Source organism: Papilio polytes, unplaced genomic scaffold (genome assembly GCF_000836215.1).
Source record: "Papilio polytes unplaced genomic scaffold, Ppol_1.0 DF823399.1, whole genome shotgun sequence".
Classification (NCBI taxonomy): Eukaryota; Metazoa; Arthropoda; class Insecta; order Lepidoptera; family Papilionidae; genus Papilio; species Papilio polytes.
This window is the reverse complement of record NW_013525805.1, coordinates 3,759,587-3,772,876: the sequence shown is the minus strand read 5'-3', so window position 1 is coordinate 3,772,876 and position 13,290 is coordinate 3,759,587. Positions and strand designations below refer to the sequence as shown.

The 13,290-nt window shown below is 34.4% G+C and overlaps 1 protein-coding gene across 1 annotated transcript in view; it reads left to right on the top strand.

Annotated features, from left to right (window-relative positions):
• The first annotated feature begins 4,362 nt into the window (after nucleotides 1-4,362).
• The window catches only part of LOC106104758 (gonadotropin-releasing hormone II receptor-like), an 11,580-nt gene continuing 2,652 nt past the window's right edge, over nucleotides 4,363-13,290 (top strand). The window contains exons 1-6 of the mRNA XM_013284888.1: nucleotides 4,363-4,629; nucleotides 8,045-8,166; nucleotides 8,818-8,923; nucleotides 10,702-10,906; nucleotides 11,196-11,355; nucleotides 12,270-12,457. Coding sequence (XP_013140342.1) covers nucleotides 4,363-4,629; nucleotides 8,045-8,166; nucleotides 8,818-8,923; nucleotides 10,702-10,906; nucleotides 11,196-11,355; nucleotides 12,270-12,457 — 1,048 coding nt within the window. The remainder of the gene's footprint in view (nucleotides 4,630-8,044; nucleotides 8,167-8,817; nucleotides 8,924-10,701; nucleotides 10,907-11,195; nucleotides 11,356-12,269; nucleotides 12,458-13,290) is intronic.

The window sequence follows — 13,290 nt, the reverse complement described above, 5'->3', positions numbered from 1 at the left end:
GTTTCTAAAATAACCGCCTTTAATTTGGGACCTTAATCCAACTGTCTAGCGAGAGCTTCTTGAGGTGTTGGTCGAAGCTCTTCGCTATCAGTCCGTGTGCCGAAACGACTATCGGAATAATGGTAGTCGATTTCATACGGCACATGGCGGTAATCTCGTGAGCCAAATCCAAATATTTTAATAGTTTTTCATTTTATTTTTCATTTATTATAACTATTATTATTATAAATTATTAGCTTCCGCACGCGACTCCGTCCGCTTGGTATTAATAAAAACTAAAGAAAGTAGCCTATGTGGTCTTCCAGACTATCCTTTACGTCTATGCCAAATTTCATCTAGATCCGTTCACCCGTTTAGGCTACAAGCTCCAACAAACATCCATCCATTCATTTATCCATCCATCCAAACTTTTACATTTATAATATTAGTATGATAGAATATAAATGAGAAAATTCAGATGAATGCATGTTTTTTAGAGTTTGTTGCCTAAACTGCTGAAATCTCTATTAAATTTGGTATTTGGTATAGATGTAGGGGATGGTAGAAAAACTCATAAACTACTTGCTTTTGCTTTTTTATTGCCATGCGGGCCGAGTCACGTCGAATTTATAAGGAAAAAATCGATTGCATCTAAACTGAATATTCAGTTATAGAACTATTTTCAGGAACTTCCGTACAATTTGGATACGTTAGTAGAAGCAAAACTTTATAATTGCAGTCGAGTTCATATCGAGGAACTTTTATGACATTTAAATTCGTATTAAATCTTTAATGTATTTTGTATTCCAGTCTAAGTTGACGGAAATAAATAAAGAAAATTACATTATTTGTTACTAAAAAAAAGCTTTCTAATGCTGGGTTACTGAGTTTCCATTTATTTTATACACTAGCTGTTCCCGTGCGATTTCATCCCCATGAAATTATAAATACTTTATCTTATTGTTTACATTTGTCACATTCTCAATTGCAAATGTCAAAATTACCGTTACCATAATAACCTTGCTTCCTTAATGTTGGCAGCAACTTATGGTCTCTTTCACACATTAGGGTTTTTATCCAAAATATTTACCCCCTAAGTTTAATGGCGTGAAAATATATAGCCTAAATTGTGACGTGAGTGTAGGGCTTTTTCTTAAAAAAGAATTATTCAAAAATTTGCTGTAATTGCTGACATCTTAGGCAACAAAGAAGTGTGTGTTTACGCTTCATTATAATAGATTACTTAAGTAATGGAAGCAAAAACTATCACGAATGGTTAAAAGTAGCTGAGAAACCGGCTGTAAGTAGACATTCCATCTGCATTTCAGTTGTTAAATGGTCCCGTTTAGTTTAGACTTAGTCAAATATATATAACTCAGTGTCATTTAGTTCTAAACAATGGCTGACTTCCACAGAGACGCTACCGACGTGATATACGATGCATTTCGAATATCCACTGAGGCTTGGATCAACAAATTTATTATAGTGACATTGTTAGTATTTAAAATAAATATTTGTAATCTTAATATACCAAAAGTTTGACGTAACAGAAACTCAAATATAATTTTAATGGTGCCTCATAATGCTCTTGAGTTTTAAAACTTTTGAAAAATAAAACATATCACAATTACCTATCTCGGAATCTGTCTTTGAAATAAACTTTTGAATTATCATTAACTAGCTGTTGCTAGCTAAAAGCTGTTCGAGCGAAATTAAGAAAATAATAAAAAAACATAGCCTATTTTACTTACAGATAAATTACCTCTTTAACGGTAAAAGATTTTTTAATAACGGCCCAGTATATTTTGAGTTATTTCGGTACATACAAAAATACAAATCTCTTTTTAGTATTAGTATAAATTGATGGCTACGATATCTGTTTATTAACGTAAATTTACAACATTTTTCTCTGTTATTTATTTAGTATAGGTAAATAAAGTGAATAAATAAATTGTTAATTGTAAATTGTTATTGTAATCACAAAGCTTATTTTGTAGACTTCAGTTATCTGGGGGCTATAATTTTATGTTTATTTATTTATTATTTACAATTCAAACATTCCTACAATTTTAATGGAATCCCTTTTTATAAGACACTAACTGTTGCTCGCGACTCCTATCTCTCAACGATAATGTAGCTTTTGACTGGTGAATGATTTTTTGAAATCGGCCCACTGGTTTTTGAGTTATTTCAATACAAAAATGAAAATATTATTATATAGATTACTAATTCTATTTACTCTTTTATATAAGAGAATCTTACAGTTCACTTAATCATCTATACTATTATAATAAAGCGTAAACACACACTTCTTTGTTGCCTAAGATGTCAACAAATACAGCATATTTTTGAATAATTCCTTTTTTAATAAAAAGCCCTACACTTAAGTCACGCTTTAGGCTATATATTTTCACGTCATTAAACTTAGGGTGTAACTATTTTACATAAAAACCCTAATGTGGGAAAAAGACCATAAGTTGTTGCCAACATCAAGAAAGAAAGATTGCTAAGGTTTGTCATGTCATGTCATTTTGACACTTGCTATTGATAATTTGACAAATGTGAATAATAAAATAAAGTTTTTATAATTCCATGCGGATGAATCCGCACGCGAACAGCTAGTTATATATAAACACGAAACCTTATTCAAATTGCCTCATAGAGTTTTCTTGGAAATTCGCCGTTTCATTTATAAAAAATATCCTTATAATCCCATCTGAGTATTGTTATTGCTCCGAAATTCTTTATTATAATTAAATTAGCTTTTTTTAAGTAATGCTAGTTTCACCTTCGACTCCGTCCGCGTGGAATTTAAAATACATAGCCTATGTATTTGCAGATTATTTTACATCTAGGCAAAATTTCATCGAGATCTGTTGATCCATTCTGGTACGTAGAAACATTAATGATATTGGTAAGGTATCGTAATGAATACGTACATCCTTTTTCCCAATTAAATGAGACGCAAACAGTCTTCGACTCCCTGCCGTGATCTACTTTTTGGCTAATGGAATATTTCGCCAGCGGGTTGAATAAATCATAATTCTAACAATATGTCACTGAGAGAAAAACACGTGAAATTTTGATAAGGGTTTGACGTTTTCATAATTTTCTTATAGACTAACAAACTTGGCTCATTGGGGACAAGTACGAGTATACCTCATATTTCGTATCTCCTTTAGAAAAGTCATAAAATTATTACAACTTTCTTATTATCTTATCATACCTTAACAGTGGTAGTGCCCGCTTTAACATCTTAGCACGAATGGGCCGGCACACCCGGTGTAATACCACAACCACACAGAAGACAGGCGTGAAATGGGAGCAATTCCGTGTTTCGTCTGATGAGTGTGGTGCCGGAGGCCTAATTTAAGTCCCTTTCTCTTTACCACCCTTTTCTTATAAGAAGAGGTTGGGAAGAGTAAGTGGATTTGACAGTGGAGGAGATCCGTAGGAAGGGGAAATATCCTCTATATGTGCGTTTCCTCCTCCGTTGTTTAAGGGTAAGCAACGCATCTGAAATTGCGGATGTCTATGGGCAGCGGTCGCTTCGCCATTTTGGCGGTTTCTGGTGGTCGCTTGCTCGTTTGCCACCTTGTTATATATAAAAAAAAAAAACTGAATGTCTTTTTATAATAATCGAACCTTTTTTATTAAATACAAACAAAAGAAAGTAGCCTATGTGTTCTTCCAGACTATGTTCTACATTTACGCCAAATTTCATCTAGATCCGTTCAGCAGTTTAGGCTACAAACTCTAACAAACTTCAATTCATTCATTTAAACTTTTGCATTTATAACATTAGTAAGATTATATCAAATAAGTTAATGTACAGAATACAATAATTGTATGTAATTTACATTTTAAAGTTGGACTAACAAAATTCAAATTCTATAGCTATCAAACCCGTAGCGTGTATTTTTAACACATCGGATGTTTGTGCTTTGCTTTTAGCTTATTGCTACGGCGTAGCGCCCGCGTAGGCAGTCTCTTCTACATCCGCGCGTAGAGCTGACGTGCGTAGCGCTTTCGTGTCGAGAAAAATTACGTCTCCACAAAAGTTAGTTTACCTTTATCGTTTATTTGTAAATAAAAACAAAATAATATCAAATAATAAATTATTTCATCTGTAATTAGTGACAGTGAATTAAAAAAATGAAAAACATGTGATGTGATTGAAATTCCTTTTGTTTATATACTTAACTTTAATTTATTATTAATAATAACTAAAAATTTCTATTTATCAAGTTACTGAGATATTTTAAAAACTGTAGCCAAAATATCCACAACAATTTCAACTACACTAATTAAAAAAAAATGAAAATAAACCAACTAAAAAACTAGTAACTAATATTAAAACAGATAAAAACACCAACTACAAAAATGTCAACAAAATCAAATATAAACAACACCCTGTATACGGTAACTTCTCTAGTTCCTGTTAACAAGAGTACAGAAGAGTCTTTAGCGCGTGACCAGCATGCGGTAATCGTAACTTACTGGGTGCTTATGACTATCGGCGCGCTTGGCAACCTGGCGGTGCTGGTCAGCCTTGCCAGAACGAGACGAAGGAAGTCCAGGGTCGACCTTCTCATGACGCATCTAGCTATCGCTGATGTGTCAGTCACTTGCGGTGTTATACCATTAGAGGTAACCTATCTAATAGTATTTCAGATTTATTTAAAAGTAATAATCATCTCCCCTGCCTTATTCTACTCCCGTAGGGTCGTACGTGCGTCATCTCAGTCATCAATCCCTTCTTGATCATGTCACCTTTCACGCAATCCATCCATCTCTTTCTATGTCTACCTCTACCGCTACTACGTTAGTTATGAATGTGGAGGGGTATGTTTCCCTCCACATTCATAACTAACGTCCGTCTTGTTACATGCGATTAATCCCTTCTCATAACATGCCCATACCACTCTAACATTTTACTCCTTATTTTCTCAACCACTGGGGCTACTCTCAAACTTCAATTTAAATAATAGTAATAATTAAGTTTTTTTTTAAAATTCCGCGCGGACCTTGTCGCGGGCCACAAGTGATTTTATAATACGAGAAGTCATCACATAATCTCGTCGCGAAATTATTTTTTTCCGGATTATTTTTGTAAACTGTAGGTGATTTTTTTCAATTAAAAACTCAAAGTTAAGCAAAAGAAATTTTTTTCACGTTATTTTATAAAAAAAACGAAGGTAACACATACATGTGGCTTATGTGTGTGTTGCCTGAAATGCACGCTTTTAGAATAGCTAAGTTAACTTCCATATTAGTTTTAAGCCTAGATAATCTCTAGAGTAGTTCGGAGTTTGTACTTCACTTGACCGCAATGTAATCCGATAAATTCTAATAGTTACGCCCTACGATGGAGGTAGTATAGTCAGGTATAGTTACAAGAAAGTACTTTTCCGTCTTTTTTTAAGTTATTCGGAATTAATTAAAATTATCTATACTATTATAATAAAGCGTAAACACACACACTTCTTTGTTGCCTAAGATGTCAGCAATTACAGCATATTTTTGAACGATTATATTTTTAATAATAAGCCTTACATTTACGTCACGCTTTAGGCTATATATTTTCACGCCATTAAACTTAGGGGGTACATAAAAGGGGATAAAAACCCTAATGTGTGAAAGAGTCCGTAAGTTGCTGCCAACATCAAGGAAGCAAGATTGCCTAGGTTTATCCTGTCATTTTGACATTTGCTGTTGATAATATTTGCAATTGATAATTTGACAAATGTAAACAATAAAAAAATTCACTATTTCATGCGGATGAAGCCGCACGGGAACAGCTAGATTAAAATAAAAGGATTTTTATTCTTGTCACAAAAACAGTTTTTTATGAGCTAAGTAAAAAAAAAGGTTACATCGACAACAATAGGCTGCAGACTCAGAGTGGACCTCATGACTTAAGCCATGCGGAGCTGGTTTTCAGCCCCGGAGGGTAACGTTGCGACAGTTCAGAGGTGCCCATAAGGTGCAGCAGTAAAAGAAAATACAAAAAGTAAAAAAACAAAAAATATTAGTTACCTGTTACTGTATTTTTATTGTATTTTATTTTTGTATATTATAATAGGAAGTAATTTTTGTTTATGAATATACTCTACGTGTATACCAGTCACGCAAGTTAATAAGTCTATGTAATAACGTCCGAGATCGTTGTATTATACGTAATCAAATGTTACCCCCAGAGAAACCAATAAGCGTTGCGGTTTCACAGTATAGCACGCAGCGGTATAACAGTTGCATTATCTTTGCTAATCAAACAACATGACTTAATACAAAACGAGTATATTCGAGGAAGTTTTAGAGTAGCCCCAGTAGTAGATAAGGAGTAAAAGGTTAGCACGGGGCATGTTATGAGAAGGAATCGCATTTTACAAGTAGAACGTTAGTTATGAGTGAGGAAGTACATCGGTAGAGGTAGACCTAGAAGATGGATGGATTGCGTGAAAGGTGACATGATCAAGAAGGGAGTGATGACTGAGATGACGTACAGAGTTATGTGGAGGAGTTGGATAAGGAGAAAGATGATGATGATGAATCAAATATCACGACTTTCGTGTATTGACGTAAAGGGAACTGCCGGAAATAATCACAAAATACAAAGCAAAATCTAACGCCTATCAATTACTGGTACAGTTTAAGAAGTTGAGAGCAAATTTTAAATATTAAAAGGCCTATCTATATCTGTACTATTATGAAGAGGAATGATTTGTATTTTAGCACGTATTGAAATAACTTAAAAACTACTGAGTCGATTTAAACAATTATTTCACCATGAAAAGGCTATTTATCACTGAATAACTGAGGCTATGTTTTTTGCTATTTGTTTAATTTCACGCTAGCGAAGTCGCGGGCAATAGCTAGTTTTAAATATAATGGGATCAAGATAAGTTACCTGAAGGACTAATTTACTTACCTTAAAAGGCTTGTAAAAAATGTTTCTACTAGCATTGTAAGAAGTAATCAAATGATACTAAGAAATTAGTTACTAGTACATTTACCTTAATAAGTAGAATTTAAAAATCTCTATCAAAAAATAATGTAATATATTTTCACAGAGGGCTTTGCGTCAGAGAACGGTACGTTGACACGTGATGGTTATATGGATTTTGTGCCACGTGATATAGTACCCCGAAAGAAATCAGATGAAACGTTAAAGTGATACGCTATAATATTTTTACTAGCTGTTGCCCGCGACTTCGTCCACGCATTATTAAGATAAAAAAGTAGTAAATATGCCAGTTTATGTAAGCTACCCTTCAGTGAAAGTCCGGTCGAAATCGGCCCAGCTGTTTCGGAGATTACCCGGAACAAATGCGGTTTGCAAACAGACAGACAGACAAAAAATTTTAAATGCGATTTTCGTTATTAGCAACGCAAATACATTATCTTACAAACAGACACTCCAATTTTATTATATGTATAGATATAAATAATCTTAACAAGAAGATTTATGTTCAAGAACGTTAAAAATGGTACGATAATAATTTACTGAAACCTCTAACGGGCTATAGAAGACTGTAATACTATCTTGTTTAACTTGTTACCGACAGCGCGGCAGCCAAAAATACACTTTTATATCAAACATAACATCTTTATTTAAGTACTAGCCGCCACCCGCGACTCCATCTGGAAGGTAATAAAGAAACAAAAGTGATTAGCCTATGTGTTCTTCCAGACTAACCTCTACATATATGACATACATCGAGATCCGTTCAGCTGTTTAGACTACAAACGCTAACATATGTAGATCCATCAATCTAAACTTTCGCATTTATAATATAAGTAAGATGTACAAGTTTATACTATTATTTCTTCAAATCTGTAATCACTTCCCGCGCTTTTCTGTTTTTCACTGTAACTTTTTTATAATGAAATAGGCATAATTCTTGGTGGCCAGTATACCATTTCTTGGGCTGTATACATATTTTACTCTTTGACCAACGCTTGAAAAGATTATCTTAAATCTATAATTGAAACATTTTGTTTTTAATGGTAAGGTTGTTATGGTTTAGTTTTATTATTAGTTACTTGTATTCAATTTGTACAGATCGGATGGAAATACACGAACGAGTGGCTGGTGGGCAACGCGTTGTGTAAGATTCTGCTTGTAATGCGAGCCTTTGGTCTCTATCTGTCTTCCAACGTGCTCGTCTGCATTTCTCTTGACAGGTATAATATTTCAACTTGACGTAAATGCAACATGTAGTACATCTTACTAATATTATAAATGCGAAAGTTTAGATGGATGTTTGTTTGTTAGAATTTGTAGCTTAATGGACTCAACGGACCTCTATACAATTTGGTATATACGTAGAGGATAGTTTGGAAGAACATATAGACTACTCACTTTTGTTTTTTTAATTCCACGCGAACGGATTCGCGGGCGAAAGCTAGTGAAAGATAAATTTATACCAATAGTATTTATTGGTATATAGCTTTTGTCAGCGACTCCGTCCGCGTGGAATTAAAAAACAAGAGAAAGTAGACTATGCTTAAGGTCTATGCCAAATTTCATCCAGATCCGTTCAGTCGTTTAGGTTACAAACTCTAACAAACATCCATCCATCTAAACTTTCGCACTAAGTAATAATATTAGTTTAACAATATTAACACTAACTAAATATTAGTAAGACTATAGTAAGATTGTATCAAACTTTGTCGTTTTAATTGAATTGCAAAAAATTTAATATTGATCACTCTCGCCCCAATTTTGTTTTCAATTTGTCTTTAAATTAATTAAATTTTAATGAAAAAGTTTTAACAATACTTTCTATTAAAATTGTTTCCATGAGTTATGGCATTAAAATATTTCTTACTTAGGTTTTTCGCTGTGCTGTACCCTCTGAAGTTGCGAGTGGCTCGCAAACGGAGTCAGCATATGCTTTACTGGGCGTGGGCGATGGCGCTGGCGTGTAGCTTACCGCAGGTATACCCCTATTCGGGCAAATTAAAACTATTTAACTACGTCGTAGTCTTTGACTCCAAAAATCAAACAAAAAAATGGGACCCACCTGCAAGCATTACCTTTCGGATAAAAAATGTATTATCAAAATCGGTCCACTAGCGGCGGAGTTATGCCGTAACACACATAAAAAAAAATATACAGACGAATTGAGTACCTCCTTCCTTTGGGAAGTCGGTCAATAAAAGCACTGCTTTCCCTTCTAACTAACCATTGTATGATTTTACTACCTTATTGAAGAGAATTTGTCATATTTGTACTTTACCAGAAATTACATTTTTTTATGTTATTTCTATAATTTCGCAAAAGAATAATAGTTATGTATTTTTAACCGACTTCAGAAAGGGGAAGTTTGTAAATTTTTCTTTAGGTTTATTTTGTTATCTCGTAACTCTGTTCCCGGCTGTTCAATTTTTATATTTATTTCTTTATTCAAATGGTGTTGTGTGTCGTAGAGTCTCCGAAACAACAAGAATCGTATATATATACATGTATATAAACATAATACAAGAAAGAAGAGAGTTTTTGCTTTTAGAGAGTATTAATGATATTTTGTTAATGTTTAGTATATTTTATTGAAAATATTTTCATTTGAAGTCGTTATCTATACTATTATAATAAAGCGTAAACACACATTTCTTTGTTGTCTAAGATGTCAGCAATTATAGCATATTTTTGAATAGTAGTTTTTTAATAAAAAGCCCTACACTTACGTCACGCTTTAGGCTATATGTTTTCACGCCATTAAACTTAGAGGGTAAATGTTTTGGATAAAAACCCTAATGTGGGAAAGAGACCACAAGTTACTGCCAACATCAAGAAAGCAAGATTGCTAAGGTTTGTCATGTCAATGTAAAAAATAACGTAAAATTTTCATAATTTATCATTATTATATCTACTATAAGTGGACGTGGTTTCAAACAAGTAGATTAATATGGGAACAATATTGGTATAGTTAGTTACAATAGGGCTCCGTTTTGATATTGAAGCTTTGTTAACAGCTTTGAATATTGAAGCGTGATAACAAACTAATGCTCTCTTTGAAGACGCTGTCCATAGCAAATCTAACAACTGTATTACCAATTCAATAAATAATAAACATTTAAATAAAGTTAATAAACAAAATTGTTATTGTTTACTAATGTCTAGTTTACAGTCTTCCATACCGGTGATCAAATCACGGACATAAATATTTATTACTCGCGACTTCGCCCGCGTGAAATTAAAAAAAAATATAGCCTATGTTACTCACAGACAAATTATCTTTCTAACGGTGAAACAATTTTTAAAATCGGCCCAGTAGTTTTTGAGTTATTTCAATACAAAAAAAAATACAATCCTTTTCTCTTTATAACATTTGTATAGATTAGCTGTTTGCGACTACGCCCGCTTGAAATTTAAAAAAATATAACCTATGTTACTCACAGATATCGTAGCTTTTTAATGGTGAAAGAATTTTTAAAATCGACCCAGTAGTTTTTGAGGTATTTCAATACATACAAATATCCCAATCTTCCCGCTTAATAACATGAGTATAGATTTAGTGCGCGTGCACATTTGAAACTAAACTGTCTCACAACTGTTTTATCTCACTTTGATTCCTATGAGCTTACATTTAGGTGCGGACACTTTATTTTTAATTGTGCAACTAAACAGTTAAATTGGCTGCTAAACAATCGACAAAGAATTATTGAAATCAGCCCTCTCTATAATATTAGTATAGATGGATATTCCGTGCGCAGAGCGCTGTGTTCCGAGTCCTCCAGCACCCTCAGGTGCCGGGCTTCGAGCAGTGCGTGTCCTTCGATGCGTTTGAAACCGTCGGCCAAGAGATTGCGTACAACGTGAGCTGTCTTTGCGCGATGTACTTCGTGCCGCTACTCATTATCACCGTTTGCTATATCTGCATCTTCTGCAGGATACGACGCTGCAGTAACGAACTCAATGGTAACACTTTTTCTGACTAAGACCTGTAAGCGTGCGCACACTTTGACTAAACTATCGCACAACTGTTTAGTTGGGATTTGATTTTGTTGCGATACTCTATTTTGTGCAACCAAACAGTTGAATTGGCTGCGAAACAATAGACAATCGCACAACAGTCGTGCGTATTTACTCACACCTTGTGGGCCCACTCTATGTGTCAATCGATTTTTCCAGCACACAGTAATTTGTATGGTCAATGACACGTGCATCTCAAACCACCGAGATATTCTATTTCCTTTATTTTTGTTAGAAAACTGCGTGCACAAGAGAGAGTGTACCCCGGGCGTGCGTTTGCGACGCTCCGATCACCGGTTGCTGGAGAGAGCCCGACAACGAACGCTGCGCATGACCGTCATCATAGTCTCCGTGTTCGCTCTCTGCTGGCTACCCTACGCTGTCATGGCTATGTGGTAAGACAAATGGACATAAGACACATACTCCTGGTTACCCTGTTCACATTTAATGTACAACCGGCCGTACACTGAAATGAACTGAAAAAACACGATCGAGGCTCTAAATAGGTGAATTGCTCCATCTATTAGCTGTTTTTTAAAACAGACATTAAAAAAATGAAATTTATGTAACAATTTCTTATTTTAGAACATATCCACAAGAAAATGCGAGGGAAAAATATTAAATACACTCTGTCAGTCAGAGGAAAGGGCAGGAAATATCACTACATGTACAAATATCAAATAGGTTAAAAATCCAGCCCAATTTTCTCGTAAGAAACAGAATAATAAACGAATCGTTCAATCAAACTGCTCAATAACAAAAATAATCGAACAATTTACTTGAAGGTCACCTTATTTTGGAACATGAAATGTTAAAATCAAAGAATATTCGTACTAAATTAATCTTTGACTTCACGCCCGATGTGTCGCGTACTTATATATTTACTATATAAGTAATTAAAATAAATGAAGTGTTAGCGTGGAAAATATTTGATAACTAACTTTCACCCGCGACTACGTCTGCGTGAGATTAAAAAAAAAAACAAAAACGCGTAGCCTATGTGTTCTTCCAGACTATCCTCTACATCTATACCATTCATCGAGATCTGTTTAACCGTTTAGGCAACAATCTAACAAACATCCATCCATCTAAATTTACGCTTTTATAATATTTAGAGCCTGTCCCAACACTGGCTGATAGTGACTCGGGTAGCTAAAAATGACGTCACTGTTAGATAAGGGTACAAAATCCGATATTTCCATTGCATATTTTACATTGCTTGATTGTTATCAGACAATTCACAATTTGGTGGGACAGGCCCTCGGTATGATTTCAATGCTGATAGGATAATAACTAGTTGGTTTCCTAGGTACATGATAGACAGGCAGTCGGCGTCGCGCGTGTCGCCGCAGCTTCAGGATTTGCTGTTCGCGATGGCCGTCTCCAACTCCTGCATGAACCCGCTGGTGTACGGCTCCTACACGCTGCGCTCCAACGACACCTTCCAGAATCTAATTAGAAAATCCTGCTGTTGGTCGTCAAGTTCTAATAATACAGGTACAACTAAGGCGATTAACAAAAATAATCTATATCTATACTAATATAATAAAGCGTAAACACACACTTCTTTGTTGCCTAAGATGTAAGCAATTACAACATATTTTTCAATAATTCTTTTTTAATAAAAAACCCTACACTTACGTAACGCTTTAGGCTATATGTTTACACGCCATTAAACTTAGGGGGTAAACATTTTGGATAAAAACCCTAATGTGGGCAAGAGACCATAAGTTGCTGCTATCAAGGAAGCAAGGTTGCCATCGTTTGTCATGTCATGTCATTTTGAAATTTGCTATTGATAATTTGACACATGTAAACAATATAATAAAATTTTCATAATTTTACGCGGATGAAGTCGCACGGGGTCAGCTAGTCGGTTATAAAATCTATCTTACTAATAACATAAATGCGAAAGATTATATGGATGGATGTTTGCTAGAATTTGTAGCATAGGCCGAATGGATGTCGATGTATGTCATATATGTAGGGGATAGTCTGGAAGAACACATAGATTGTTGTTTTAATTTTCTTTTAATTCCTTGTGGACGGAGACGCGGACAAAAATTAGTAGTTATATAAACATACTAGATTTTGCCCGCGACTCCATTCGTGTGGAATTTATAAAAAGTAAGTGATCTACAAGATCATATATATCTATGTCAAATTTAATCGAGATCCGGTAATTAGCTTAGGCGGCAAACTCTAACAAACATCCATCCATCTAACCTTTCGCATTTATTAAAATACACGAAAAACAAAACAAAATGCACTAAAAACAAAACAAAATACACCAAAAACAAAATATTCTCAAAAAAAACAGTACACTAAAA